Below are 25,667 nucleotides of genomic sequence, written 5' to 3' on the forward strand. Positions count from 1 at the left end.
TAGCCACATCAAGAAGTTTCAAAGGACCAGCCCTATAAAAATACATAAAACAAAATCAGGCATGTGCCATTGAGGGCCTCTTTGTTATAAAGCTTGGTGATCTGGCTCCTGCCCTACTGACTGATATTTAAACTTGATTTACCCCTCCCTTCCCTCCCTCCAAATTTTCTACCATTACCAGGCATTGTTTTAGTTTCAACGTGAGTGCCTGATCTGCCTGTCAGTCCTTTTGGCCAGCCCATCAATCCTGACTGTTCCTTCAAGGGCACTTGTCTTTCTGGGGGTGGGCTGTTCTCTAAGTAGTCTCTGTTACCTTTTCACCAAGATTCCTGGCACTCCTTTGACTCCTAGCTCAGCTTTCTGTCTACCTCTCAGGCCCAGCTTTATTTCTGCAGCAGGGCAGTGGGATGTTGATTTTCTTTGTTTCTTAGGATCATGGTAGATGTTGCTTGGGCCATGGCAGAGGGTTCCTGCAGGAGGGCCTCCTTTCCTGAGAGACTGAAGGCAGAGGGAGCTGTTTCAGGAAGTAAGGTGCTCTGTGTTGATCATTTTTTTCCCCTTCCTCCAGGTCTCATTATCACACACGTCCTGCAAGTCACAGTCTTGTGGGGGTGGCTCCCACTCTTCTTCCTCTTCTTCTTCTTCGTCATCATCGTCCTCCTCCTCCTCATGCCATGGGAACTCAGGGGATTGGGATCCCAGCTCGTTCCTGTCTGCACACAAACTCTCAGGCCTCTGGAATTCCCAGCAGGCTGGCGGTACCATGCAGGGTCCTTCGATTGGGGGTCCTCCTGCTGCACCTGGTGAGTCTCAAGCTCACCAGAGCCCTCTCCCTCCAATTGGACAGCTAGGCCCTTTGCCCTTTCCTAAAAGAATAAAGCTATGAAGTTTCCAGGTACTGGCTAGCTATAATGAAAAGGGGACTTATCTACCTTATGTCAAATATACCTTATATCAAATGACTGGTAACAGTTGCACATTACATGGGCTAATGGGAGATTAAAAGTAATGTCCAGATGGGAGAAGGTGTTGGTGCAGGAGATAATATCCACCAGGAAACTAAGAGGGAGATCCTTGGAGAGCTAATGCCAGTATTGCCACATGCTGCCTTGATGATCTAGACAAAGGATATCCCTTCCTTGACTTCATTTTCCCTATCTATAAAATGGGCATAAATGGCATTCTCTTTCCTCCCAAAGGAGATCAGTAGATCAGATGGGCATCGTAGGGTTCGTCTTATTTTTAAGAGATTTGGGGATTAAAAAAAATCTTTTTAGACTCTCAGACAATATCAGGAGGCCTAGGAGAAGCACACCTTGCATCTATACTGAAAAGCTGATCTCAGCAAAACATGTACTGAGAGTCCTTGGAAGCTAGGCTCTACTTTGCTCATATTTATTTTTGTGCAGAGGCCCACTGAATATTCTGGGCTTACCTACCTCCCAGAGAGTTGGAGATAGCCTGCTTTGAGCTGTAAGAGTCAACCTGTGAGGTTCCTAAGAAAGACCTTTAAACTGCAGAGGAGAAATCCTCCTTTTCCTCTGCCTTTTTTTTCAGGTAACAAACATGCCAGTCCCACCCTGTCTCCCTCTCCATCTCCAGAGTGCATCAGCCAGCCTCCAACTTTGGGGGCCCCTGGCCAGAAGACTTGCCCCTACAGCCAGATGCTCTCCTCTCTGGTGGTTTCCAGTAGAGTCCTGACAGGCTCTCCTCTGCCTACCTCACTCAAGTTCTGCAAAACACTTCCCAAGCAGTTCAAGATCATGTTTGGGAGACCCACTCCACCAAGTCTATTATACCTGCTGCCAGGATGTGCCAGAGGAGCAGGGGCCCAGGCTATCTAGCAATAACTGCCCTGGTGGAAGTGGAAATATTTCTGTTTCCTTGCCTTTTGCTGCTACCTCTGGGCTGGACTTTGATCATTTTGGCTTGAGGATTGCGGCTTGCTCCTTACTATACCCCCTCTTCCTTACCAATTTTTTTTGGAGCCTTGCCAATTGGGAGATGGTAGAATTGGAACCTCTTTTCTCCGTTTTAGATCATACCAGCTTTCCTTGTAGCCCTAGGTATGGTCTGATCCCCACTGCTTTATTGGTTCCTGATTCGAGGGAAGATGGTATCTTTGCTCCTCTCCTTCTAGTCAAACAGGAAGGGATTGTGGTAGTATCTACCTCTGAGGTCTCCTGGGCTGGGAGGAGCTACTTTGATATCATTCAGCCATCTTTCCAAGAGTGAGGCACATTCCATACTGCCTGTAGCCAACTCAGATACTGAACCTCATTTCACAGCTGGGCATCTCTCTCCTGGCATTCTTCTTGCTTGTTGAATTGTTTTAGGACCACAGTGCTTAGAAGTCAAGCCCTCTTACAACATCTTCTTGCTGGAGGGATCCCACTGAATTTCTTATCTCTGATTCCCTACCCACTGGTAGCAATATAACCTTTCTGGTCTACTGTTCAAAGAGATACTTCACAGGACTTTTAAAACCTTATGAATAGATCAGTTCTCTGCCCTTCCTTAAGATCATTTCTGTCCTGAAGCTTAATCACCCCAAGAAGATGATGCTTCCAGCTCCTGCTATGAGAATTCCTGGATGAAGCCTTGGAAGCCTTAAGAGATTACAGACTGGTGTTTCTTCTATTTAGGACTTTAAAAAATATTAATGAAATTCATAGCATATTCATATATCAGCACCCTTCAGAATGGAATTGACCAAGGATATTTTTGGAGCCTACCATTATGAATAGGGCATTCTAGGTTCTTTCTCCTTTGATCACAGAACTGCTTGGCTTGCTCTTGGGCGGAGAATCATTATAAAGATTCATGCCCAGATCCAAAGCCTAGTCTTTTTTTCTCTCCAAGTTTGGGAGAATGTGGAAGGACTTTGACTATATCCAGGACTTAGCCTCCTTCCATCAACTTGGCATTCATCCTCTATATGCTTACCTAGGGAAATACTTTATCCTACAAAAGTGAAAATGATCGTTTATGCATTCCTTTCCCTTCCTCCCTTTCTGGAGGTGATTGGCTTCCATTCTCCTGACCTGCCTTGATACTTCTTCACTCCTGTCTGCCTGCAGGTGAGGCCTTCCACTCCTCTGAACATCACCGGCACTCAGACCTCACCGCCCCCCCCAACAGTCCCACTGGTCATCCCCAACCACCAGTATCACTGATCCCTGTTCACCCAGGACCCTTTGGATCTCCACCCCATTCCCACCTAACCCCTACTACCCAGGCAGCATCTTTCCCCACACCTGTCCCCAACAATCATGCTCCAGTGCCCAAGACACCTTCTGAGTCACCTGCCGCTGCCGCTGCCATTGCTGCCCCACACGGCCCAGTACCATGTAAGAGCCCTCACCTATCCTCTGCCAACATGCCGCTTCTGAAGATGCCTCCTCCACTCTCAGGGTGTAATCACCCCTGCAACGGGCACTGCACTGGATCTCTGGTCCCTCAAGCTGCCTCACTTCAGCTTCCCAGCACTAACAGGTCAGTGAATAGAAGCATTGGCGGACATATAGTAGATAGTCAAGGGATATGGAAACGACCCAGAGAATGTTTGGGGGGAGATGGAGGGGTGGTATTCTTTGCAAGGAGCAAGAACTAGAAAATCAGAAGTGACCAGTATAAATTCTGAGATGCAGTCAAGATCCTCTGAACATTCCTTCCTCCAACCCAGGAGCTGTTAGCAGTATCCCATTCTTTCTCTCTTTCATGGCAGGGATTCAAGTTCAGATTGGTAATTTTTGATATACAGAGGACCCTATTTTTAGCTTGCTGATCTGCTACCTAAATTTTAGCCTTTGGCCCTGGCTTCTGTGTGAGATAATAGTTGTAAATTACCATAAAGTACGGTGCTTGGTACATAGTAAGGGCTGCATCAGTGTTAATTATTACTGTAGCTGCTACTTACGAAGTGAGTACCAAAACTAACTTTCTTTCCCTCTCCTTCCCAGCCTGAGTCCTGTGTGGCCTTTTCTGGTTAGTTTTTTCTATCCTGAAACATCCTCAATATGTCACTAGTGCCTGGGAAAATCCAGAGAAGCTGCTTCAGCTCTGTGACTCCCTCAGGCTAGGGAATGGACTTTCCTGAGTTCTGATAACTCAGTAGCAGTGTAGACCCCCAGACTTAGGGTGTCAGGGGTGTTATGCAGTGAAACATGACCTGATGAGTTGTCCTTGGATATGGCATGGAAGTGGCTCTCTCTGCCTTGCCATGGCTTCTGCTAACAGATCCTCACGTCTTGTCCTCCTACTGTCTACAGAGACCCTGGATGCAAGGGGCACAAGTTTACAAATGGTACTAGTTGCCACCCACCACAATCATGTGATGCAGATGAGGGGCTTGGAGAGGATGAGGACAGTAGCTCCGAACGAAGCTCCTGCACCTCATCCTCCACTACTCAGAAAGATGGGAAATTTTGCGACTGCTGCTACTGCGAGTTCTTTGGGCACAACGCGGTGAGTGAATCCTTGGAGACCAACAGGAGACAGGGAGAGGGAGCACTTTAGTTATCTGGGTCCTCAGGCTCTCTTCCCCCTGAGCTGTGCCACTCTGTGACAGCTCTGAACTATTCCAGCCAGACTCAGAGCCTGGGCTGAGTTCAGTGGAGTCTGCTGAGGGGAGAAGCTGATCTGTGAGCTGAAGCAGGTTGGTGCCACTTGGCCCTTGCTTCTAGTGCTGGAAAGAAGAATGTTCTTATGTCTCACTACACAGCCTGCATTGGGGGCTGGAAAGGTGTGGGCTTCCCAAGCTCGGAGTCTAACATCAGGACGCCCCTCTTCCAGCCCCCCGCTGCCCCAACAAGTCGCAACTATGCTGAGATCCGAGAGAAGCTGCGTTCACGGCTGACAAAGAGGAAAGAGGAGCTGCCCCAGAAGATGGGCCTGGCAGGGAGTGGCCCAGGTGAACCAGCTGTGGACCATCGGGATGTGGATGAACTGCTGGACTACATCAACAGTACTGAACCCAAACCCCTCAACAGTGCCAAGGCAGCCAAGCGAGCCCGTCACAAACTGAAGAAGAAGGTAGGTCTGAAAGGATTAGCTTCTACTACCCCCCCCACTTTTAAGAAATGTACTTTTTTATGAATTGCTTCAGCTTGGGGTGGGCTCAACTTATTTCAGTTCTGTTTCTAAAACATTTATTAAATACCTCCCTTATGCAAGTCCATGTAATAAGTACCAGAGACAGGAAGACAGATATGACACAGACCCTCCTCTCAAGGAGCTGATCCATAAGGTTGGGGGTGGTGGTGTGTGTGTGTGTGTGTTTTCAATTAATTAATTAATGAAACAAAAATTATGATCAGAGAGAGGTAGATAAGTGTAAAAGGAGAGGTCCCCATAAAGTTCTAGGATAAATTTGAGGAGAGAGGTCACTTTAACCTGGGTGATACGGTATCATCACTGAAAGCTTTGTGGATGAAGTAGCACCTGAGTTGTGTCTTGAGAGCCTGGCCGTCAGGAAATGGAGTTGGGTTTGAAGAGTAATTCATTACAGTAATGAAAAACATTGTGAACAAAGACTTGGAGGTGGACAAAAGTAGGACAAGAATGAGGAAGCAGGGGAAAGGTCTGTTGAACAACTGAAAGAAGGGGAAGTAATAAGATGTTGTTGGAGAAGGTTTGGACACAGAGGGAAAGGCATTTGGGCCAATTACATGCTAGAGAAAGGGAGAGGATGTTGCTCTCCTGGAATAGGAAGCACAGGCATTGTTGCTATAAGGGCTAGGTGGATGGAATTCTGTAGTTTGTCCCTAACCTTCTATTATTAGTCATGATCATGGTCTCATTGTCCCTATGCCATGCCACAGGTAGTAAATAGCTTTGAGTCCTGGGAGATTTGAATCTCCTGGCTGTAGCTCAGTCATGATTCCAGTTAGTCAGGGTCTGTGCAGAAACGACTGTGTGTTTCTCTAGCTCAGGGTACTCCTGGGGTATTTCATGAAGCTCAAAACAGAGAATGAGGCATGTACAACCTATACTGAATTGCCTATCTTCCCAGTAAGGGTGGGTGAAGGGAGGAAGGGAATGAATCTGGAATTCAAAGTTTTAATATCAAATGTTTTTTTTTAAAAAAAGTATATATATATATATATATGTTTTTATATATACTATTATTAATATTATTTTATACGTAATTGGGAAATAAGACATATAGGCACATAGAGATCCATCATCCCCTACTGGAAAGTCAGAGGGGGTATGGGAGAAGATATGGAAGAGAGCAGATTAGAGGAGGGGATATCCAGTGGGATCGCTATTTTGGGGTAGTGGGTAGGGCAAAAACGGGGAGAAAATTTGTAAGTCAAAATCTTGCGGAAATGAATGATATAAACTAGAAGTTAATAAAGCATTTGATTAAAAAAAATAGAGAATAAGGGAAAAGATAAAGGAGATGTGTATTGAACTCCTTCATTTCCCAAGGAGCTCCAGTGGGGTAGGAAACTTAATGTCTGATCTCTAAAGCTGCTTCACTGAACTGCAGGCCAGAATTCCAGGCATGAGGTGATGAGGCCTGCAACCAGAGTGGTGACAGAGTTGCAGGAGCAGAGGGTCTATACAAGAGACAAGAGAGGGTTTATACAAAGGTAAAATGGACAGGACTTAACAACTGATTGGATATGGGGAGAGAGAAGAAAGGTTAAGGAGTTGAGAATGACACTGAAAATGATATAAACATCTGATCTTTGTCCATTCACATTTACATAAGTGTCATTTTAAAAATATTGCTCTTAATATACTTTATGCCCTTTTAAAGTGTACTTTCCACCGTACATTTGATTCTTACCGAAAGAGCAGTTTATAAAATGTAGACAAAATAATGAGAATTTAATCCAGAATAAAGCTTCATAAGAAAAATTTTTGGATTGAGACAGGCAGGAGTGGGTGGGATTGGTGGTTTCCAGCTGGGAATATTTAAGGAACCATGACTGCTTTAGGGATATAGTTTGCATGAGAGTGTTTTATTTTAACATTACAAGTTTACATGACCTCTAGGTATATTCTTCACTTGATGGAGAATACAGCCCTGCCACACCTTAGTAGTTGGCCTTTGACAGACAGAAAAAAATTCACCTACTAGCCAACCTTCTGTTTCTGTGTCTCTTCACATTTAGTTAGATTGATCCTCTGAAGAGAGATCAATCAATAGGCCTGTACTTTAAGCCTTTCCAACTTGGTCAGACTTGCCAATGCTTGAATTCTGTCACCATAACTTCTGAGAATTTGAGGATACCTTTACACCACAGTCAAGCATCTAAGAAACTGAATGGAGAAACAACTTTACAGTACAGTCTAAAAAATAATCTGTGTTTTTTAAGCTCTCTCTTTGGGGGAAAAAAGATTTTAATTGATTTCTTTGGTTTATTACCTAGATTTCCCTTCCAGAAAACTATCTCTTACAACAAATAGTTATTTTTTTGTTTTGTTTTGTTTATTTTTGTCTTTTTGGAGGGGGAAGGCAGGGCAATTGGGGTTAAGTGACTTGCCCAAGGTCACACAGCTAGTGTTACGTGTCCGAGGCTGGATTTGAACTCAGGTCCTCCTGGCTCCAGGATCGGTGTTCTATTCACTGTGCCTACCTGCCCTAGAAAGAATTATTTTTAAATAAAAAAGAAAGAAGAAAAATATTCAGCAAAACTGATCAGTGAGTAAAAAAATATATACCGTTATGTTCCCTGTTTCATACCTATGGAGCCTCTATTTCTGCAAAGAAGTAGGAGGGGGTGTTTTTTCATATTTTATTTTTGGGGCCAAGCTTGTTCTTTGTAATTTTGTCACATTCATTTTTGATTTGTGGTGGTTATTTCCATTTACATTGTCGTAGTCATTGCATGTTTTTTTTCTTGACTCTACTTCACTTTGTATCAGTTCATGTAAGTTTTTCCATGCTTCTCTGTCTTCATCATACTAGTCATTTCTTATGGAACAGTAATATTCCATTTCATTCTTGTATTACCGTTTGTCTAACTTTTCCCCAGTTGATGACTAGCTCCCCTTTCTCAGGCCATTGGTGCATCTTCCCCTCACCCCCTAACCAGTTCACGGTCACTGTGTATAGCTTCTCCATTGTTGTATTCTTAAATTCCCTGGATTAACCAGTACTCTTCTCTTCTTCATGTTAGGTAAAGTATATTTGCCTTTAATTATATAGCTCCTATTTACCAGACTAAGGGAGTATTCCTTTTTTGTTGTAGTTTTTTGCCTTCAATTAGAAGCTCTCAGCTAGATCCTTGATTACCCAGATAGCTTCATTCCTTTCTTAGCATTAGGCCTATCTTTGTATGTTTAATCTTTAGATTGCCTCCAGTTTGTCTGTCTTTTTATGGAGGTGTTCCCAGAGAGTGAATGAAGAAGCTGAATGAACTCTTCATTGTCTCTTTTCAGCTGTACTTTACTTCTTGGGTGGTGCCCAGAATTGCAGCTACTTTTAATAAGAGATCAGACTGTAATGGGTTTTGATATACATCTAACTATACATTCATACACATACATAGATATGTTTACCTAACTTAATCATTTAGCTGCCTTCCATGTTTTCCATTTTCAGACTGCTCAGGGAAGGTTTCTTTATCCAGCATTTGTACCACCATCTTTTTGGCTATTAGGTCTTGTCCTCTTAGACTTTGAATATATGTAGCACTTTGCCAGTCCTGTCTGTGCTCGTCAAACAACTATTGACAACCAATTTTTTTTTCGCTGTTAGAGTTGACAGATGGGCTTTGATGTAGCTCAGCCCCAATCAGCCCCTCTTTAAGGGCAAAGGGTTGGGTGAGAGGGTATAGGTTTAGAAGTGGTGGGCACCTCAGCAGTCATCATTTCCTATTGCTTCATTTTATCGATTAGGAAACAGATCCAGAGCAATGATGTGACTTACCAGAGGTCACACAGGTAGTAAAAGGAGAACCAATATTTAAACCAAAACCCTCTGGCTCCAAATCTAGCCCTCTTTCAGCCACCCTGTACTGGACTCTCCACTTACTTTTTCTCTTTACTCGGCAGCTACTCTGGGGCCACTGAACTCTCTTTAAGACCATCTCACCCCAAAATGAGAATTAGAGCCTCATGCTATATTGAAATGACTTCTTGCAGTCATCTTCTATAGCCTCCTTCCACCTTTACATGATAACTTTCTTATAATAGTTCATATAGCACCCAGAGAAGTAGGTTATATTGTCCTCATTTTATAGGCAAGATAACTAAGATGGTAAATTGACTTGCTTGAGACAACACAGCTAATGCCCTAAAGAATCCCAGGTCTCTTGATTCCAAGGTCAGCACGTTTCTCATTCCTTCCGTGCTCTTCATGTGATTGTTAGTATAATATTGTCCTTGAATGGTTCTCTCTTCATATCTTATAAGCCTCAGTTGCTCCTTCTCTCCTCCATGTAAGATGCCACTTTTCACTAAGCATTATATGAGCTTTTCCTAGTCTCCCTCATGTTTCAGACTTGCTCTCTTCCTACTTCATTCTTCTTAAACACTCCTTAGACACTATGTAAAACATAGAACAGTCCCTGCTCTCATGGAGTTTGTTTTAATTTAGCTGTATGACAGGTATAGAGACAACTATCATGCAAATAATCTTTGCACTGGGAAATTGCATACAGTGCTTTGTATGATCTGAGCAGGGAAATGTCATTACCAATTGGAAGTTAGAATAAGAGAAGGATTTCTGAAGAAGGTGACCTTTGAGTTGATTTTTGAAGGGTAAATAAAGAATTTAACAGGAAAAAAGGGAGAAGATATTCCAGGGAGAGGCAACAACAGCCTTAGCAAAAGCAGGGAGGCAGGAAAACATGAGAAATATATGGGTAATCAAAGATTCCCTGTGAGCACTGAAGATTTTTGAGTAGAGGAATGTGTTAATTAAATCCATGCAGAACAAAGATTATTCAGATAGTAGCATGAAGAATGGGTTGGAGGGTTAAAAGTAGAGAAGAGAAGACCTGTTAGGAAGCTGTTTCATTAGTTTCAGGCAAGTAGTAATCAGGGCTTGAATGAAATCAATGGGAAGAGAGAACAGGAACAGATTCAAGAGGTATTATGAAAGAATCTGCAGGACTTGGTAACTGGAGATATGACGGAGGGAAGAATCAAAGATAACTCCAAATTATAAACATGAATGATGGAGTAAATGGTGATAAGATAAGTCAGCTGAGAAAGCAGATGTTGAAGGAAGGTTGAAGCTCAGCTTTGGAGCTACTGAAGTTTTGGGATATCCAGGTGGAAGTATCTGGTGGTCAGTAGATGGTGCTGGTCAGGAGTTCAGAGGGGTCAGATCTAGATACAGGTTTGGAAGACATTTGGGTAGGCAAATGATGGGCAGTTAATGGGAGTTAATGAGGTTGCAAATGGAAAAGTTGTAGAGAGAAGTAGAAAGGACAAGTGTAAAACCTTGGGAGACACACTTTTTTCTCAAGGGGATGAGGAGCCTATGAAGGAAGGTGAGCCAGGAGCATGTGTTGTCACTAAAGCCAAAAGAGTATCCAGTAGGAAGGAGTATTCAACAGTCATAAGAGAAGCTGCAGAGGAGACAGAGGATGGAGAACAGAAGTAAGGCCATTGTAATGGGTTACTATAGTCATTGGTGATCTTGGAAGGAACAATCCAGGCAGAGACATGGAGACAGAAGCCACATTAAAAATATTGAGGAGAGTGAGGAAGTAGAGATTTAGGGTATAGATAGCTTTTCGAGTAAGTTTGTCCATGAAAGTGAGGAAGAAGCCAGTGGAGAGGGAGAGACTGAAGATGTATCAGGCTTAGCAAAGTCACAGTCTGCCCTCTGAGTAACAAAGGGCTCCTTGGAGAGATTGTATGCCTGAGCTTGTCTGTTGACATAACCTTGAAAATTAAGGTCTCAATTAGATACCCAGTGCCATTTTGCTTTGGATCTGGCTTCTTTTGAGTTTTCCTTCACATTCTAACTGCCAGAAGCAAATATCCATAAAGAATCTAAATCATAGGGGTGGCTAGGTGGTGCAGTGAATAGAGCACTGGCCCTGGAGTCAGGAGGACCTGAATTCAGATCTGGCCTCAGACATTTAATACAAAAAATTAGCCGTTGACCTTGGGCAAGTCACTTAACCCCAATTGCCCTACCTTCCCCCCTTCAAAAAGCAAAAAAAAAAAAGAATCTAAATCATAGATTTGTAGACTATATGAGCCTGGAAGGAACTTTAAGAATCTCCTAGTCTAGTTTGCTCATTTTACAGATCATGGGATCATAGATTTCAAGCTAGAAGAGACCTCAGAGCTCTCTAGTCAGACCCCTCCTTTTATAGATGAGCCCTAAGAGGCTTGACTTGCTCAAGGTCACAAAATGAGGTAGAGCTGAAACTTGAGCCAGAGTTGATGTCCCTTGTTTTTTCTGCTGTGCCACACTAAGTCCACTGGAGGAGAATAGCACCGTTATATTAATTTACTTCATTCAGCAAACGTTTATTTAGTGTTTCTTGTTTGCAAGATCCTGTGTTAGGTGCTAGGATAGATACAGATATGAGTTAGGGACACAGTCCCTCCCATTAAAAAGCTTCTAGTATAGTGGTAGGGTCTTGAAGACATGGGCATAAATAATTACACTAGGATTTAAGATGTAATAGAGGCCACAGGAGGGGCATGAACAAAATACTGCAGGACTTCAGAGGAGGGGAGGATTCTCTTGAGGCTGGGAGATCAGGGAATTCTTCATGGAGAAAGCTGGTATTTGATTTTGACTTCTTTGGAAAGATACCCAGGACCACTTCACTAAACCTTGGTTTCCTCAACTATTGAAGGAGGGAGGGAGGTAGGTAGGAATAGATTCTGAGGTCTGTGATTCTGTCAACCTCAATCTGCTGATTATAGTTAGCATTACTGATTGATGACTTTGATGTCACTTTGCTTTAGATATGTCCCTGAGTTCATATAAATGCTCTTGTGTTTCCTGGCCTAGAGTGGAAAGAGATCTGAACCTGGATTCTTATATGTTCTGTCACTTACTAGTCCTGTGACCTTCAAAAAATCCCTGAACTTCTGTGAGTCTCCATTTTCTCACCTATATAATGGGGATAATAATCTCTGTCTTGCTTACTACCTAGGACTGGATGAGCTAATGGATACTAAAAGGATTTGTAAATTGAAGCCCCTGAAGCTATTTTAGGAGGTAGCCTGGAAGGGTTTATAGTTCTTAGGGCAAGTTAACTCCCTTACTCTGAAAAATGGCCTGCTGCAGATTTACCTAATTGGTGAGCTCTGATGGGCCCTTAATGGAAGGCAGCCTAGTGTAGTGGATAGACCAAGCCCACAGGAGGCCCAACACACCACCTGGGTTTGTGACCTGAGGAAAAGCAAGTCACTGCTCAGCGCCCGAGGCAGGCATCTTTAGTAGTTGCAACCAAGATTTTGATCTGCCTGGTGGCAGAATGCCCTCCCAGGAGGCTCCTTACCCTGATAACATTATAAGATCAAGGGAAAAGAACTAACCAACAACAATACTAAACTGGACTGTATACCTGACTTCTGTGTACTCCTGCCATTGTGTGGCATGCCACCAGGTGGCATGCTAGTATCCCCAGCTCCATTACTAGTTATTACTGAAGCTACACGTAAATTATTGTTGAATTAATTTCTTGCATTCTGCACACATGAATTTTGGATCACTGAAAAAACTTAGATAATCTTGAGTTAGATTTCCCTTATCATGCTAAACTGGTTCCCTTTGCAAAGCTGTTAATCTTGATGCTGTTATTGAATAATGAAGGGAACAAGATGGTGGTCTGCATCTCTGCTTTCTGTGGAGGGATGAGGATAAAGAATCTATTCCCTTTTATCCCCTTATCCTAAGGAAGCAGAACCTTTAGGGGTATGTAGTTTTTTAGCTTCAATTTTACTCTTTCTTACTTTTTTTTTTTTTTTTGCTTTTTGGAGGGCAATTGGGGTTAAGTGACTTGCCCAGAGTCATAGTAAGTGTGTCAAGTGTCTGAGGCCAGATTTGAACTCAGGTCCTTCTGACTCCAAGGCTGGTGCTCTATTCACTGCACCACCTAGCTGCCCCTCTTCCTTACTTTCTTATGATGTAACTTTTAGCTCTAAGAAGTCTGTGAAGTAGATTAGAAGTCCTATCTTAATATTCCTTTACATATTTATTTTTATTTAGTGTGGCCCTTGAGAAGATATCCCAGATCACTCTAGTTTTCATTGATTGGCCAACTGTAAATCCCAGGCTAAGCATTACTTTGTCATTATTTGTGCCCTGATGGCTACTCCTGAATGTAAATAGCAGTTGTTTCTGTTTTTGCCAGAAATTGTAAAGGTCTTCCCCTCCCAAATTGTTTTTGATTTGTGTTTTGTTTTGTTTTATTTTATTTTATTTTTTGCTTTTTGGAGGGAGGAAGGCAGGGCAGTTGGGATTAAGCAACTTGCTCAAAGTCACATGGCTAGTAATTGTTAAGTGTCTGAGGCTGGATTTGAACTCAGGTCCTCCTGACTCCAGGGCTGGTGCTGTATTCGTTTTGCTTTATTTTTACTAAGTAAAAGAGACCCTTCTCTGCCTCCTTTCTTACCTAGCTTTAACCACTGATTGGGCATTGCTTCAGTCAAACTGAGACCTGTCAAAGACCTTAGCTTAAAAAAGCCCAAGTCTCCCACTGCATCCAGGGTCATCTCCAGTCATGATCAAAATATATCTTGCCACTGGACCCAGATGGCTCTGAAGGAGAGAATAAGACTGATAAGCCCTCACTTATTTTAGTGTGGCTGTCTTAAAAATACTTTCACACAAATTAACTCACCTAAAGTCTTAGTATCTTAAGTGACTGGAGGTTCACTGTTCTAGCTGGTGTGGCAGGGTCAGACAGAGTCAGCTCAGTGCTTAGCACCTCATCACAGTCACAAACTGTGTGTCACCTACTGAAAATCTTTGGTAAAAAGGCAGTTTCAGTGTAGTGGGAGGAGCATTGGATTTGGAGTCACAGAACCTTCTGAAGGCTCATCAGAAGTCCTCTAGTCCTATTCTCCTGGTTTACGTCGGAAGAAATGAAGGCCCAGGAAAGTTGTGGCTTTTCTAAGGTCACATAAGTAGTAAGTGTAGGAGATAAGATTTCAATCCAGACCCATAGACTCCAGAGTCTGAGTGCTTTCCCCACTATACTATCGTCTCAGATCCTGAATTTGAGTCCTGACTCTTTTGCTTTCTATATGTGTGACTTTAAGCAAGTCATTTAACATTTATTGGCCTCTATTTCCTCATATATAAAATTGGAAGGTAGGACTACATGACTTATTTTCATCTCTACATTCTATGACTTCTGTAGCCAAACATCTTCAAAGAAGAAATCCTCTTTATAGCACCTGTCCTCTGTTTCAGTGCCTCTAGTATCTGAAAATTCACCATGCCTCTGAGGGATGTGCTTTTTCCATTGTAGAAATTAGGAAGCCAAGGCCTATGAGATTAAGCCATTTGTCTAAGGTTCCTTGATATTTCTCCCTGCAATCTTAGGCTACAACAATAAGGATACTCAGAGTTACTCAGAGTTACTGTGCCCAAAGCAGTTTTATATCCTCAATCCATTTTATCTTCACAATAGCCCTGTGAGATTGGTAAAACAGGTATTATCCCCCTTTTTATAGTGAAAAGGTCTTCCCATTTCGGTGTAAGTCAGTAATAAGCATTTAAGTACTTCTCTGTACCAGGTTTGTGCTAAATGCCAAAGGTACAAAGAAAAACACCCCCCCCCCTCCCCCCCCCCAAAAAAAAACCTCACCAAAAACAAAACAAAAAAATCTGTCCCTGCTCTCAAGGAGAAGGGAAGTGAACTTGCCTAAGATGACATAGCTAGGAAATGGTTGATCTGGGATTCAGTCTAAGACCAGACCTCTTTGCCTTTTGTCCCACAGCTAATTAGGGACTGACCCACTACAGCAGGAGGGGTCAGATTTTATGAGCCAGATACTCGTTTCCATCATGGTTCACATCTCAGCCATGATATAAGCAGTTCTAGTAAGATTTATACCAAGTTATGTGTGATACTGAAATTTATTAGAAGGCTAATAGATGGAATGGCTATGTTTAGTCAAGGCTGCACAGAGAATCTAAAAAGACATGTGAAAGTGGGGTCACACATACATGCATATGTACACACACACACACACACACACACACACACACACACTCAGAGTCGGGATGACCAGCTCCTGTGTACTTGTCTTGTGGGCCTCACCTCTCCTCTCGAATAGTCCTCTGTTCACTGTCTTTTTCTTTCAGATTCACTATATAGGTGCATAGGCTCTCTGGGTTTCTCGTTTACATTTATAATATCATTTAATTCAGAAAACTTTTCATAGAATTTTGGAATGGATCTCTGGAGTCTAGTTCAACTCAGACCCAAGAGGAGTCCCTGTTACACCTTACTGTTTATCCAGCCTCTGCTTGAAGACATCTAATAAGGGGGAAGCTACCACTTCCCTTGTCACTCATTCCACTTTGAGATTGCTCTAATTGTTAGGAAGTTTTTCAAGCCCAAATTTGCCTTTTTAACTTCCACCCATTGCTTCTGGTTTTAACTTCGGGAACCAAACAAAACAAGTGTAATCTTTCTTCCACATGACAATCCTTCAAATAATTGAAGCTAGCTATCATGTCTTCCTCCAGTCTTTCCTTCTGCAGGCTAAATATCCCCAGTTTCTTCAACCTATCATTGTGGATTTGCAGCACTTTACTAATTTTATTGTCTTCTTCTGGATGTTCCTGAGCTTAGTTATGTCCTTCTTAAACTGTGGCACCCAAAACACAATACTGCACATATGGTCTGGTGATGATCACCTTCTTATTCACGGATACCTTGTCTCTCATTGCAGTCCAAGATTGCATTAGTTGTTTTGGCTTCCACATCACACTGCTAACTCACTGAACTTACAGGTCCACTAAAACCCCCAGAAATTTTTTAGACAAACCTCTGTTTAAATATGTCTCCCCCATTTCAAACAAAACACTAGCAAAACTTAACACTCTCAGGAAAATCACCACATAGTACCAAGGTCATTATTTTCGTTTTTTTTGAGGTGGTCTCCCTATGTTCTGTTTCAGGAGGAAATAGTTAGAATGACATGGATAATGGGGTGATAGTTGGATATGTCATACTTTTTTGACTTAACATTCTCTGTGCCAGACCTGAAACTCATGTAGTTTCAGATTGTCTAGTTCCTCAAGGCCTTTGGGACCAAGCCTCTATTGAATAGTGGAAACCCTTCCCATATCAGATGGAGCTCTAGGGTTGTAAACACTTAACACTGGACACTTGGTATACCCTCAATATGGTAAAGGAAACTCACCTTGTGCTGTTACTTAGATCTGGATATGTTCCCATCACCTTGCTTTCATCTGTCAGGTCTCCATTGTCTCTATCCAAACTATTTATTCTTCCTTATATACTAGGGGCTTGCATAATAAGGAGCATCCTGCAGTGCCAACTGCCTATAGGGTCACAATCATAGTGACAGTCTGGTATCACAGTTCCATATATATGTTGGTGCCAGTAGCATTTTTTTTTCTTTTTGGAGAGGGGAGGGCAGGGCATTTGGGGTTAAGTGACTTGCCCAAGGTCACCTGTCTAGTTTTGTGTTAAGTGTCTGAGGCGGATTTGAACTAAGGTCTTCCTGACTCCAAGCTGGTACTCTATTCACTGCACCACCTGGCCGCCCCACCAGTAGCATCTTTTAAGCACTGTATGACTACCCTTTCTCACATTTTGATTACATTCCAAATATTCCTAGGTTTTGTGGTCTGCACATTCTTTTCTTTTTGGGTTTTTTTTTTTTTAAGCAATCGGGGTTAAGTAACTTGCTCGAGGTTACACAGCCAGTTATTTCTGGGTGTGGTGCTGAGTATCTGAGCCCGGGATTCGATCTCCAGGTCATCCTGACACTGGAGCCAGTGCTCTTACTCGCTGTGCTACCTGGCCGCCCCTTTGGGTTTTTTTATGAGGAAAAAAAAGTTTTTATTACAAGGTCTCCTAAGAGGTATAAGGGAAGTCAGATCAGAAAAAAGCGTTAATTAATGATGACCTATGAAAGCCAGTTTAACTGCTCTGTATGCCAGTGTGCCAGGCTGTACCAGCTAATTATACATTAAGGTCAATGGTTCAAGACCCTGAAATGCAAATTCCCTATAAAAGAAAATTTTAAAATAACAACCCAATATGATATCTAATATAGGAGGTGATGTGCCATGCCTTATCCTCTCTATTTATTTTTGCCAAGTGAATAACAGTTTTGTATTTTGTTTTTCCAATTATGTAATAATTTTTAACATTCTTTTTTTTTTTAATTTTGAGTTCCAAGTTCTCTTCCTCTCTCCATCCCCTCCCTCCTCCTTGAGAAGGCAATTTGTTAGAAATTATAAATGGATCTTCATTGTTTTCAGGAATTACTCTAGGGGTGGCTAGGTGGTGCAGTGAATAGAGCACCAGCCCTAGAGTCAGGAGGAGCTGAGTTCAAATCCAGCCTCAGACATTTAACACAAAACTAGCTGTGTGACCTTGGGCAAGTTACTTAACCCCAATTGCCCTGCCTTCCCCTCTCCAAAAAGCAAAAAAAAAAAATTACTCTATACTTTGTGCTTTTATCTCTGTGTTCTCAAAGGTAGCAATGATTACCATCATCATGACAAGTTGTTAGAGGATATGAACAAGACAGCATTAATCAATTTCTAATAAAACGTTATAAAACTAAAATTCTCCTACCTGGCTCATTGTATATTATTTTCTGCATTATATTCCAGCCAAAATAAACTACTGGCAGCTCTCCATATCCATGATGCTGCAGTGTTCATCATGTGTGACACATATCGTGGCCTTGGCATGGGCCGGTGCCTTCTCTCTTCCCTTTTGTCTCATAGAATCTTTGACTTCCTTCAAAGCTTAGCTTAAGTGCCAAGCCTATCCTGATCTCCTGTAGTTGTTAGCACCCTCTCCCTCCCAGAAATGACTTTTTATTGTGTATTGTTTATTTTTAGATATACATGTTTAAATGTATTCCTTCAGTAGATTATAGGCTTCTAGAGGGCAGGGGAACTGCCCTTGTTTTTGTCTGTGTGTCCCCAGTGACTAGTATGGTGCATAGCACTTAATGTGTTTTGAATGAATTAAAGAGAATTGACTCCTGGGTATCATGACCTCAAGTCCTATGTCATTGCTACTAGAATGGCTCTCCCAGCTAACTGCATTTTGTATTTGCAGGAGAAGGAGAAAGCCCAGCTGGAAGCTGAGGGTTCTAAGCGTGGTGATCGCAGCTCCATGGCTGGTCGGGGTGCAGAACCATCAGGGGAGAAGCTCTTAGAGTGGCCCCAGCTTGAACTGGAGCGGGTCAACAGCTTCTTGACCAGTCGCTTGCAGGAAATCAAGAATACCATCAAGGAGTCCATCCGAGCCAGCTTCAGTGTTTATGACCTTAATCTGGATGTGAATGACTTTCCTAAAAAGGCAGCCATGTTAGAGCAGAGGGACCTGCTTTCCCGCCTCAATGGCTCATCTGACCTGCAGGAGATTGGCCTAGATCTCTCACCTTTGACTTTGGGTTCCTCCCAAAACCACACACTACACTCCCCCAGTGAGCTGGACCCTCCCCAGGATGAGAGAGTGCCTCTTCCCCCACCTCCCACCACTGAGAATGGGCTACTTAAAAGGCTTAGTACTGTGCCCAACCTCTCCCGGATGATCTGGGTTCAGTCCCCAAAGGCTGCTGACTCAGCCCCTGAAGGGCTGGGCCGGAATGTGAAGGATGCAGTCTCTATCAATGGGCCTGAGCTCCCTGAGCCCCCACCTGGAGGAGGAGGGAGGCAAAAGAAGAATAAGAGGCAGAACAGTCAGGCCAAGAAGAGCGAGACATATGTAGCTCCTGGGCATCAGGCCAAACTGGAGAGCCCCCCCAGCAAAGGACAGGCTCCAGGAGCCAGGCAAACAGCCAAGGGCCTGGAGCCCCCAGAAGGGCCCCGGGGGAGCCGGTCAGGACAGAACTGGGCTTGGAGTGCCAAGGCTGAGAAGGGAAGCTTGTGGAGAAGCCGGAAGAGTGAGGCCAAAATGGACCGGCCAGAGCAGGAATCCATGCAGCCACCTGGGCCAGGCCATGGGCTACTTGGGAGCCCAGCCTGCCTGGGGGCCTCACCACAGACCAAGGGAAAGCACAGGAAGAACCGGAACAAGATGGAGAAATCTACCACCTCTCTAGGTGAGTGCAAAAAAGAGCCAGATGACTTCATTTTTTTTTTCAGCCCTTTTCCCCCACGTGTGTCACCTTAGGACAGGTATGTTCTAGCTTTGGATTTCAGTTTGGATGAGTTAGGGGACTTGTCAGAATATGAAGCTAAACATTGTCCTGCCTCGTTCATCAGTGACCCTCCCTTCTTCCATGCCTAGGAGGCCACCTGTTGACCATGGACTGGCTCTGTTTGTCACAAGACAAACCTCTGTCTTGGACTTTGTCTTTGTCCATGAGGCAGAGATGATAGGTTTTAAGTCCTTATTGGGGAGTGGTTGGGGAGTCCTGGGCTGGAAGAAACGGCCATTTCTGGGTAGGTTGTACTTTGGGACCAGGGAACTAGACAGTGGTGCTGAGTGGCTTTGGATATGTGTTACTAGATGATGTGTTCCTGCCCAAGGATGTGGATGGAGTAGAGATGGATGAGACAGACCGGGAGGTGGAATACTTCAAGAGGTAGGTGGGGAAGGGGATACAATCCATGGGGACACCCTGGGTCTGAGGGCCTGTCACTGCCTTCTCCATTTAAAATTAATGCCTAGGACCTTTGCTCCATCAGGAAACTCTTGTCATACAGCTGCCTTTATCATTCTTTAGACCCTGAAGAGCTATTAAAATTTTAGACACTCTTAACAGGGAAATCTGATGAGAACCTTTCCCTTCTAGCCAATACTGCCCCAAAGTTTGTGTTACCTGTGTTCTCCTTTGGGTGACATTGAGTTGGAAGTATAGGGAGAGCCCTCCTATCCCATCTTGTGCTGCAATCAGGATGATTGGAGTAGCCTTTATTCCTCTTTCCTCTCCCTCTTCTCTGTAGTTACTTAATGTTAGTTGAATTGATTCCAGGTTTACCAAGGTCAGCTTAGTTATTTTTTGTTTCTAGAATACATGACAGGGAAAAAAGTGTGATTAGGTGAGGTATCTATGAGGATCCAAGTATTAATAGTTTTCCTGGTTTGTCCCTTAAGTCCTTGGACATCTGTGGCTTCTCACTGAGTGGTCACGTATATCCCAGTCATAAGTAACTCCCATTGACTAGGATTTTACTCTTATCTGGTCCATTAACAAAAAATACCTTGGCCAGCTTGGGTGGTCCTGGACTAGGCTGTACCAAATCTGCAATGGACTAGGGAGCCCTGTTTAACTTGAGATTTGGGGGGTTTATACCTGGCCTCCGAATAGTCCCCTATCTGTCTTCCTACACTTCCCCCAGATCCCACCCTCCTGGAAATCAGAATAGATGAGTGCTCAATTTTTCCAATTTTCCATCTCTTTGTCATAGGATAGCATTTCCAGGTTGTAGCATTTGGAGCTGGAATATGCCTTAGAGATCATCTAGCCCAACATTTCCCACAGTAGTGAATGGTAGCCCTGGGATTTGATACCAGTCTTTTGATTCAAGTGCAGTTAGGTGGCACAGTGAATAGAGCGCCAGACCTGAAGTCAGAAAGACTCATCCTCCTGAGTTCAAATCTGGCTCCCCTTATTAGCTAGCTGTGTGACCCAGGACAAGTCCACTTAACTCTGCTTGCTTTAGTTTCCTCTCCTATAAAATGAGCTAGAGAAGGAAATGGTAAACCACTCCAGTATCTCTGCCAAGGAAACCTGAAACGGGATCATGAAGAGCTGGACATGACTGAACAACAACAACAGAATCTGACTCAACAACAACAGAAGCTGACTCCATGTCTGGTGCTCTTTCCAGTACATCGCATTATTTGATCTGTGAAAGGAGTGGAGGGAAAGTGGTGCTGCTGGTTTGGGGCTAGGACAAGTGTAGCAGACTCTTCTGATCAGTTTGGTTTTCATCTTAGTTGTGGAGAAGCCACAGCATAGCATGATGGGAGGAACATAAGGGATCCTCTGATTTTTGTCTTTCCTGCCAGGTTCTGCCTAGATTCTGCAAAGCAGACTCGTCAGAAAGTGGCTGTGAACTGGACCAACTTCACCCTCAAGAAAATCACTTCCAGCGCAGCTCAGTGAGGTGTGATGGGGGCAGGGCATTGTAGGCCTCTGGGTGTGCCACTTGGGGCAAGGGGGAGGAGAGGGAGGGCTTCTCCTCCCCATTCACCCACTCCTCTTCCCAGACACTCTGCCTCACTGCATCCTCTTGCCAGGACTGGCCTGGCTATAGGAGGCCCCGTATGCACGCTCTGTGGACTGGAAAGTTTGGCATCCATTGTAGCATTCCTGTCTCCTTCCCCTTTCCTACTCCCCATTGTGGCATTGTTTCCCCTCTGCACATCATTCTGTGAGCCTGAAGGCACAGGTATTCTTCCTGCCCTTCCTTTCTTCTTTGACTCTGAGCCCTGTTTACTCTGGATCTGTCTTTAGTGGTCAGGTGGGCAAGGAGTTAGGAGGAAAGGAGATCGTGTCCTATGCTCCATTCCCCCATCCCAGGGTGACTTAGCTTCTAAAGGACCCTTTAATATGGATGCCTGGGGCCTTCTCTTTCCCCAGCTACCAAGTCCCCAGAGTTAATACTCTGATGGGTCCAGGTCCCTTTTGTCTTTTTCATGTCTCATTTTTTGATAAAATGGGGTAGAATACTGACAGACCCCAAGAATTGGGGGCCTTGGTCGTGTCCTTTCTCTGTATCATACTCACATTGACCCTCCCACTAAGTGTATAGAAGGGCCATGCTGGACCCAATAAAAAAAACTTTTTAATTTTTTATTTTATTTAAAAAAAGGATATAATTTTTGTTGTTTCTTATTGGTTTTCCTTGCCTTTCCTCCTGCCTGGTCCTTTTGTTCTCCTTTACTCCAGCTTCCCTTCTCTATGGGTTCCTGAGATACATGGGAACACTAGTCACTGGGCATCATCTCATCCCTTTCCTACATGACCTTACCAGCACAGGCCAGAAGGCCTGGCTACCCTGCATCTCTTCTGCTGACAGGGAGGTTGTAGGGAGCATGGAACCCTGGTGTTTAACCTTCACTTCATATCCAGCTTGGACTCCAGGGGAAGGGCTTTCCTTGTACTTTCCCACACACACAAAGCATATCAGATGCAAAGTAATAAGACACCCTTATACAGAGCCAGCTTCCTTCCCCCACCCCCAACCCAGGAGTGTCTGGGTTGGGTAGAGTCATAAGAGTTTGAGCAGGAAGGCACCTTATACATCATCTTGTTTGGCCCCCTCATTTTACAGCTGAAGAAGCGGAGGCCTAGAGAGGGAAGGAACTTTTCCAAGGTTAAACCAGGTAGTAAATCTATAGAGCTAGAATTTGGACTCAGGCCCTGAGTCTAAACCTTATGCTGTAAGCCAGGAACAGGGGCATCAAAGAGAAAGGAAGGTCCTTGGGATATGAGGAGTGTTTTGTAGGAATCAGCAGGATGGTTGAAAACTGTCTGAAAATAGGGAGCTTGGCCCCCAGAAAGAGGGAGCCTTTAGAAAGCACCACGCCCACCCTACATTGTTGTGGACTGAGAGAACCACCACTCCCTCCCTCACTCCCTCCCATTTCCCCCTTCTAGGCATGTCCCTCACCCTACTGGCCTCTGGCCTCCACGGTCAGCTGTCTGCCTGAGAGCTTAGATTGTTATACTGAAGGCTGTAGCAGCTGTCCTTCAGGGTGTGGGGAAACTGACTGGAAACGGGAGAAAAGTGGGATTCCATTTCTTGAGGGGAAACTCATGGGACAATGGTCTTGTTGTTAAACTTGGCACAGGGCCCCAGCTGCCATGTGGCCTGTCTTCCCACCTCTGTAGCACCCTCTGCAGTGGGGAGTGGAGGGTTGGGGATGGGGGAGTGGATCAGGGCTGCACAGCTGCACTCAGCAGTATGGGGCTGGATCAGGTCCCTGACACATTGGCAGCTGCATACTGTCCTCAGAAATGGAGCAAGAGCCTGCTCTCTCTTGTCCCTTACCCACCAGCTCTCCTCTCTTCCCTTCCAGTGAGGTTGGGAACCATCCCAAGTAACTAGCTACAGTCAGAATCATTTTCATTCTAGAATAAATGGTTCCAGGAATCTCCCTCACTGCTCCTCCTTTTCCCTCCCCCTTGCCTTTAGGAGTGCTGTCTGAAACTCCTGCCTTCCTCTGAAAATGGGACACTTTCTATCCCTTGAACACAATCATAGGATCCAGAGCTGAAAGGACCTTTAGAAATCATCTAGACCACCCCTTGCACCCCTAGTACCTTTACGGTAGCTTGCTCAAGGCTAAAGTTGATAAGTAGTTTAGCCAGAATTAGAACCTCCCAGGTTCTAACTGGACTCCAAATTCATTACTTCTATCAGTGTCCCCTGAACCAGCTACTTAGGCCTCTGACTTGACTTGCTGAACACAGAGGTGATAACCGCTTTTGAGAGTTTAGTGGCAGCAGGTTCCCTAGCTGCTAAACATTGACCTGACTGATGCCCTCTTTTTATTTTTTTGCTTTTTAGAGGGGAGAGGGCAGGGCAATTGGGGTTTACCAAGGTCACATGGTTAGTAAGTATTAAATGTCAGAGGCCGCATTTGAACTCAGGTCTTCCTGACTCCAGGGCCAGTGCTTTATTCACTGCACCACCTAGCTGCCCCTGATGCTCTCTTTTTAAAAATCCCTTTGCATCATGTGCCCAATTAGCTGACTAACCCCAGCCCCTCAACTTCATTCCAGATTCTCTCTTTTCTACCCTGGGATGAGCACTGGAAATTCCTAGGGTTCTTTTTCCAATTTAGCCATCAGTGGTAGGGTAAGGAATCTTTACAGAATGCAGCAAGAATGTTGAGTATCCTTCGAGTGAAGCTGGGATTCCCTTGACCAGTTTTCCATTTGGGAGACTTAGTCTGTCCACAGACTCCTAAGCATCCCTCTGGGCAATCAGAATTGCCCTCTCTAGCTCATCCAGGATGTAGAAGGTTAAGGAGGATCAAGTTTCTACAAGCAGAACAAATACTTCTGACCTGTGGGGAAAGCCCTTCCTCAGGATAGACATGGACTTGCTGATGAGATTCAGTTCTTTATGAAACTCTTCACTTTTACAAATTTTTCCTTCCCTTCTATCCCCTATTACCCAAGTTCCCTTCTAGGGGGGAATCAGGTAGGCAGGATGAAGGAATAGACAGAGCACAAAGAACACAGGCTCAGAATTACTACTCTGACTTTTCTCCTGGTTTCCTTCTAACTCTACCAATAGGCTTATGGGAGCTATTGCCCCTATTTTCTCTTGTGTTCCTTCCCTAATCTCAGTCCTTTTCCCTTGGATCTGTGGAGCCAACATTCCCACCAGTCTTTTCTGGGCTAATTGGCTGAGTGGCTGGAAACTGGAAGGCAAGTTCCCTTTCCTTTTCCCCTTTCCCCTCTGACAGGTATGGAGAGCTAAGCAGCCAGGGTTGTTAATAACAGGTTCTGATAATTATCTGGAAATGTCTGGGGATGGGAAGCTAGAGGAGCAGGGGTCAAGGTACCAGAGAGCTAAACACCTATAGAGAAGAGCAGAATCTCAGGGTCTTAAAGATCCATAGCCAGAGGTCATCTAACTGCTGGGGCCGGTGGCCTCAGTAAAAATTGCTGGGCTCTTTCTTCCATCAGAGAAGACAGGAGCCTGGCATTTAGCATGACACGCTGGTTCTGCCACAGCCAAGGGGAGCAGAATTTGGTGGAGGTAGTGCCCTAGGTGATAGTGCCCTCATGCCCTTGGTAGCAAAGAGGACCCTTTGTGCTCACCCCACAGGCGGATCCACTTTCCTTGAGGCCTAGAATGCCTTTTGAATGCACCCAGTATATTCTGTTCTGTCCATCTCCTCCCAGGCATGTGTTCTCCCACCTGTGATTGGGGAAATGGGGGTGGGGATTGAAGGCAATTCAGATCTCCTGATAAATGTTTTTGATTTCCTTTTGTAACCCAAGGAGCGGAAATGGTGGGCAGGCCTGCTCCTGTTGCCATGGTGATCACGGGGTGGAGGTGGGGGTAGTGAAGGGATTGAAACCATTCCTGATGTATGTTAAAAGCCTGAACTATGGAACAGGAAGAGAAGCTGGTTGTTATCACCCTCTTTTTTCCCCAGCCCCTGCCTGGTCCACACTGAACTATTCTTCTCCAGGATGTCGTAGCTCTTGGGTATTGGCTGAATATCTGGAGAGAAAATACTCTCCCTCCCCTCTCTTGCCCTCACGGTGGCTCTGTCATTCATACCTGTCCATTTGCCACTTGATCACCTAAGAACCCCTCTCCCTGGATGAACCAAAACCTGGATTGACACTGAGCCGTGATGGAAACAAACTCTGGATCTTCGAACCGATTTCTGGTGCTAGCCAGCCTCCATACTTGGAGCCCGGACTGGGACGGGCTGCTCCCCCAGGGCACTGTGGGGCGAAGGAGCTGGTGGAATTGCCTGCCCAGCGCTTCTCTCTGTGTTTGGTTTTTTTTATTCTTTACTTTTGATACTGTGAAGATCTTTCATGCTGAAAGATTAAATGACATTTGGACACAG

At 44.3% G+C, this 25,667-nt stretch overlaps 1 protein-coding gene and 1 long non-coding RNA gene across 5 annotated transcripts in view; one reads left to right on the forward strand and one right to left on the reverse strand.

Moving 5' to 3' along the window:
* Positions 1 to 25,667, forward strand: part of FAM193B (family with sequence similarity 193 member B) — a 42,730-nt gene extending 17,063 nt beyond the window's left edge. For 3 of the 4 annotated variants that reach the window (XM_069077497.1, XM_069077495.1, XM_069077496.1), the window contains exons 3-9: positions 569 to 803; positions 3,081 to 3,495; positions 4,272 to 4,467; positions 4,795 to 5,034; positions 18,225 to 19,212; positions 19,623 to 19,698; positions 21,129 to 25,667. In XM_069077497.1, the coding sequence (XP_068933598.1) occupies positions 569 to 803; positions 3,081 to 3,495; positions 4,272 to 4,467; positions 4,795 to 5,034; positions 18,225 to 19,212; positions 19,623 to 19,698; positions 21,129 to 21,225 (2,247 nt within the window). In that variant the 3' untranslated portion in view covers positions 21,226 to 25,667. The remainder of the gene's footprint in view (positions 1 to 568; positions 804 to 3,080; positions 3,496 to 4,271; positions 4,468 to 4,794; positions 5,035 to 18,224; positions 19,213 to 19,622; positions 19,699 to 21,128) is intronic. The other variant, XM_069077494.1, reaches the window with a different exon arrangement.
* LOC138153402 (uncharacterized) lies at positions 6,436 to 25,008 on the reverse strand. Its single transcript, XR_011166372.1, has 3 exons — positions 24,901 to 25,008; positions 19,936 to 20,121; positions 6,436 to 7,597 (listed from the first exon to the last, which is right to left on the reverse strand). It is a non-coding gene; the product is annotated as an uncharacterized lncRNA (long non-coding RNA).

Source organism: Petaurus breviceps, unplaced genomic scaffold (assembly GCF_028583685.1).
Source record: "Petaurus breviceps papuanus isolate PSGF00001 unplaced genomic scaffold, PetGlider_PUasm1.0 90994, whole genome shotgun sequence".
Classification (NCBI taxonomy): Eukaryota; Metazoa; Chordata; class Mammalia; order Diprotodontia; family Petauridae; genus Petaurus; species Petaurus breviceps.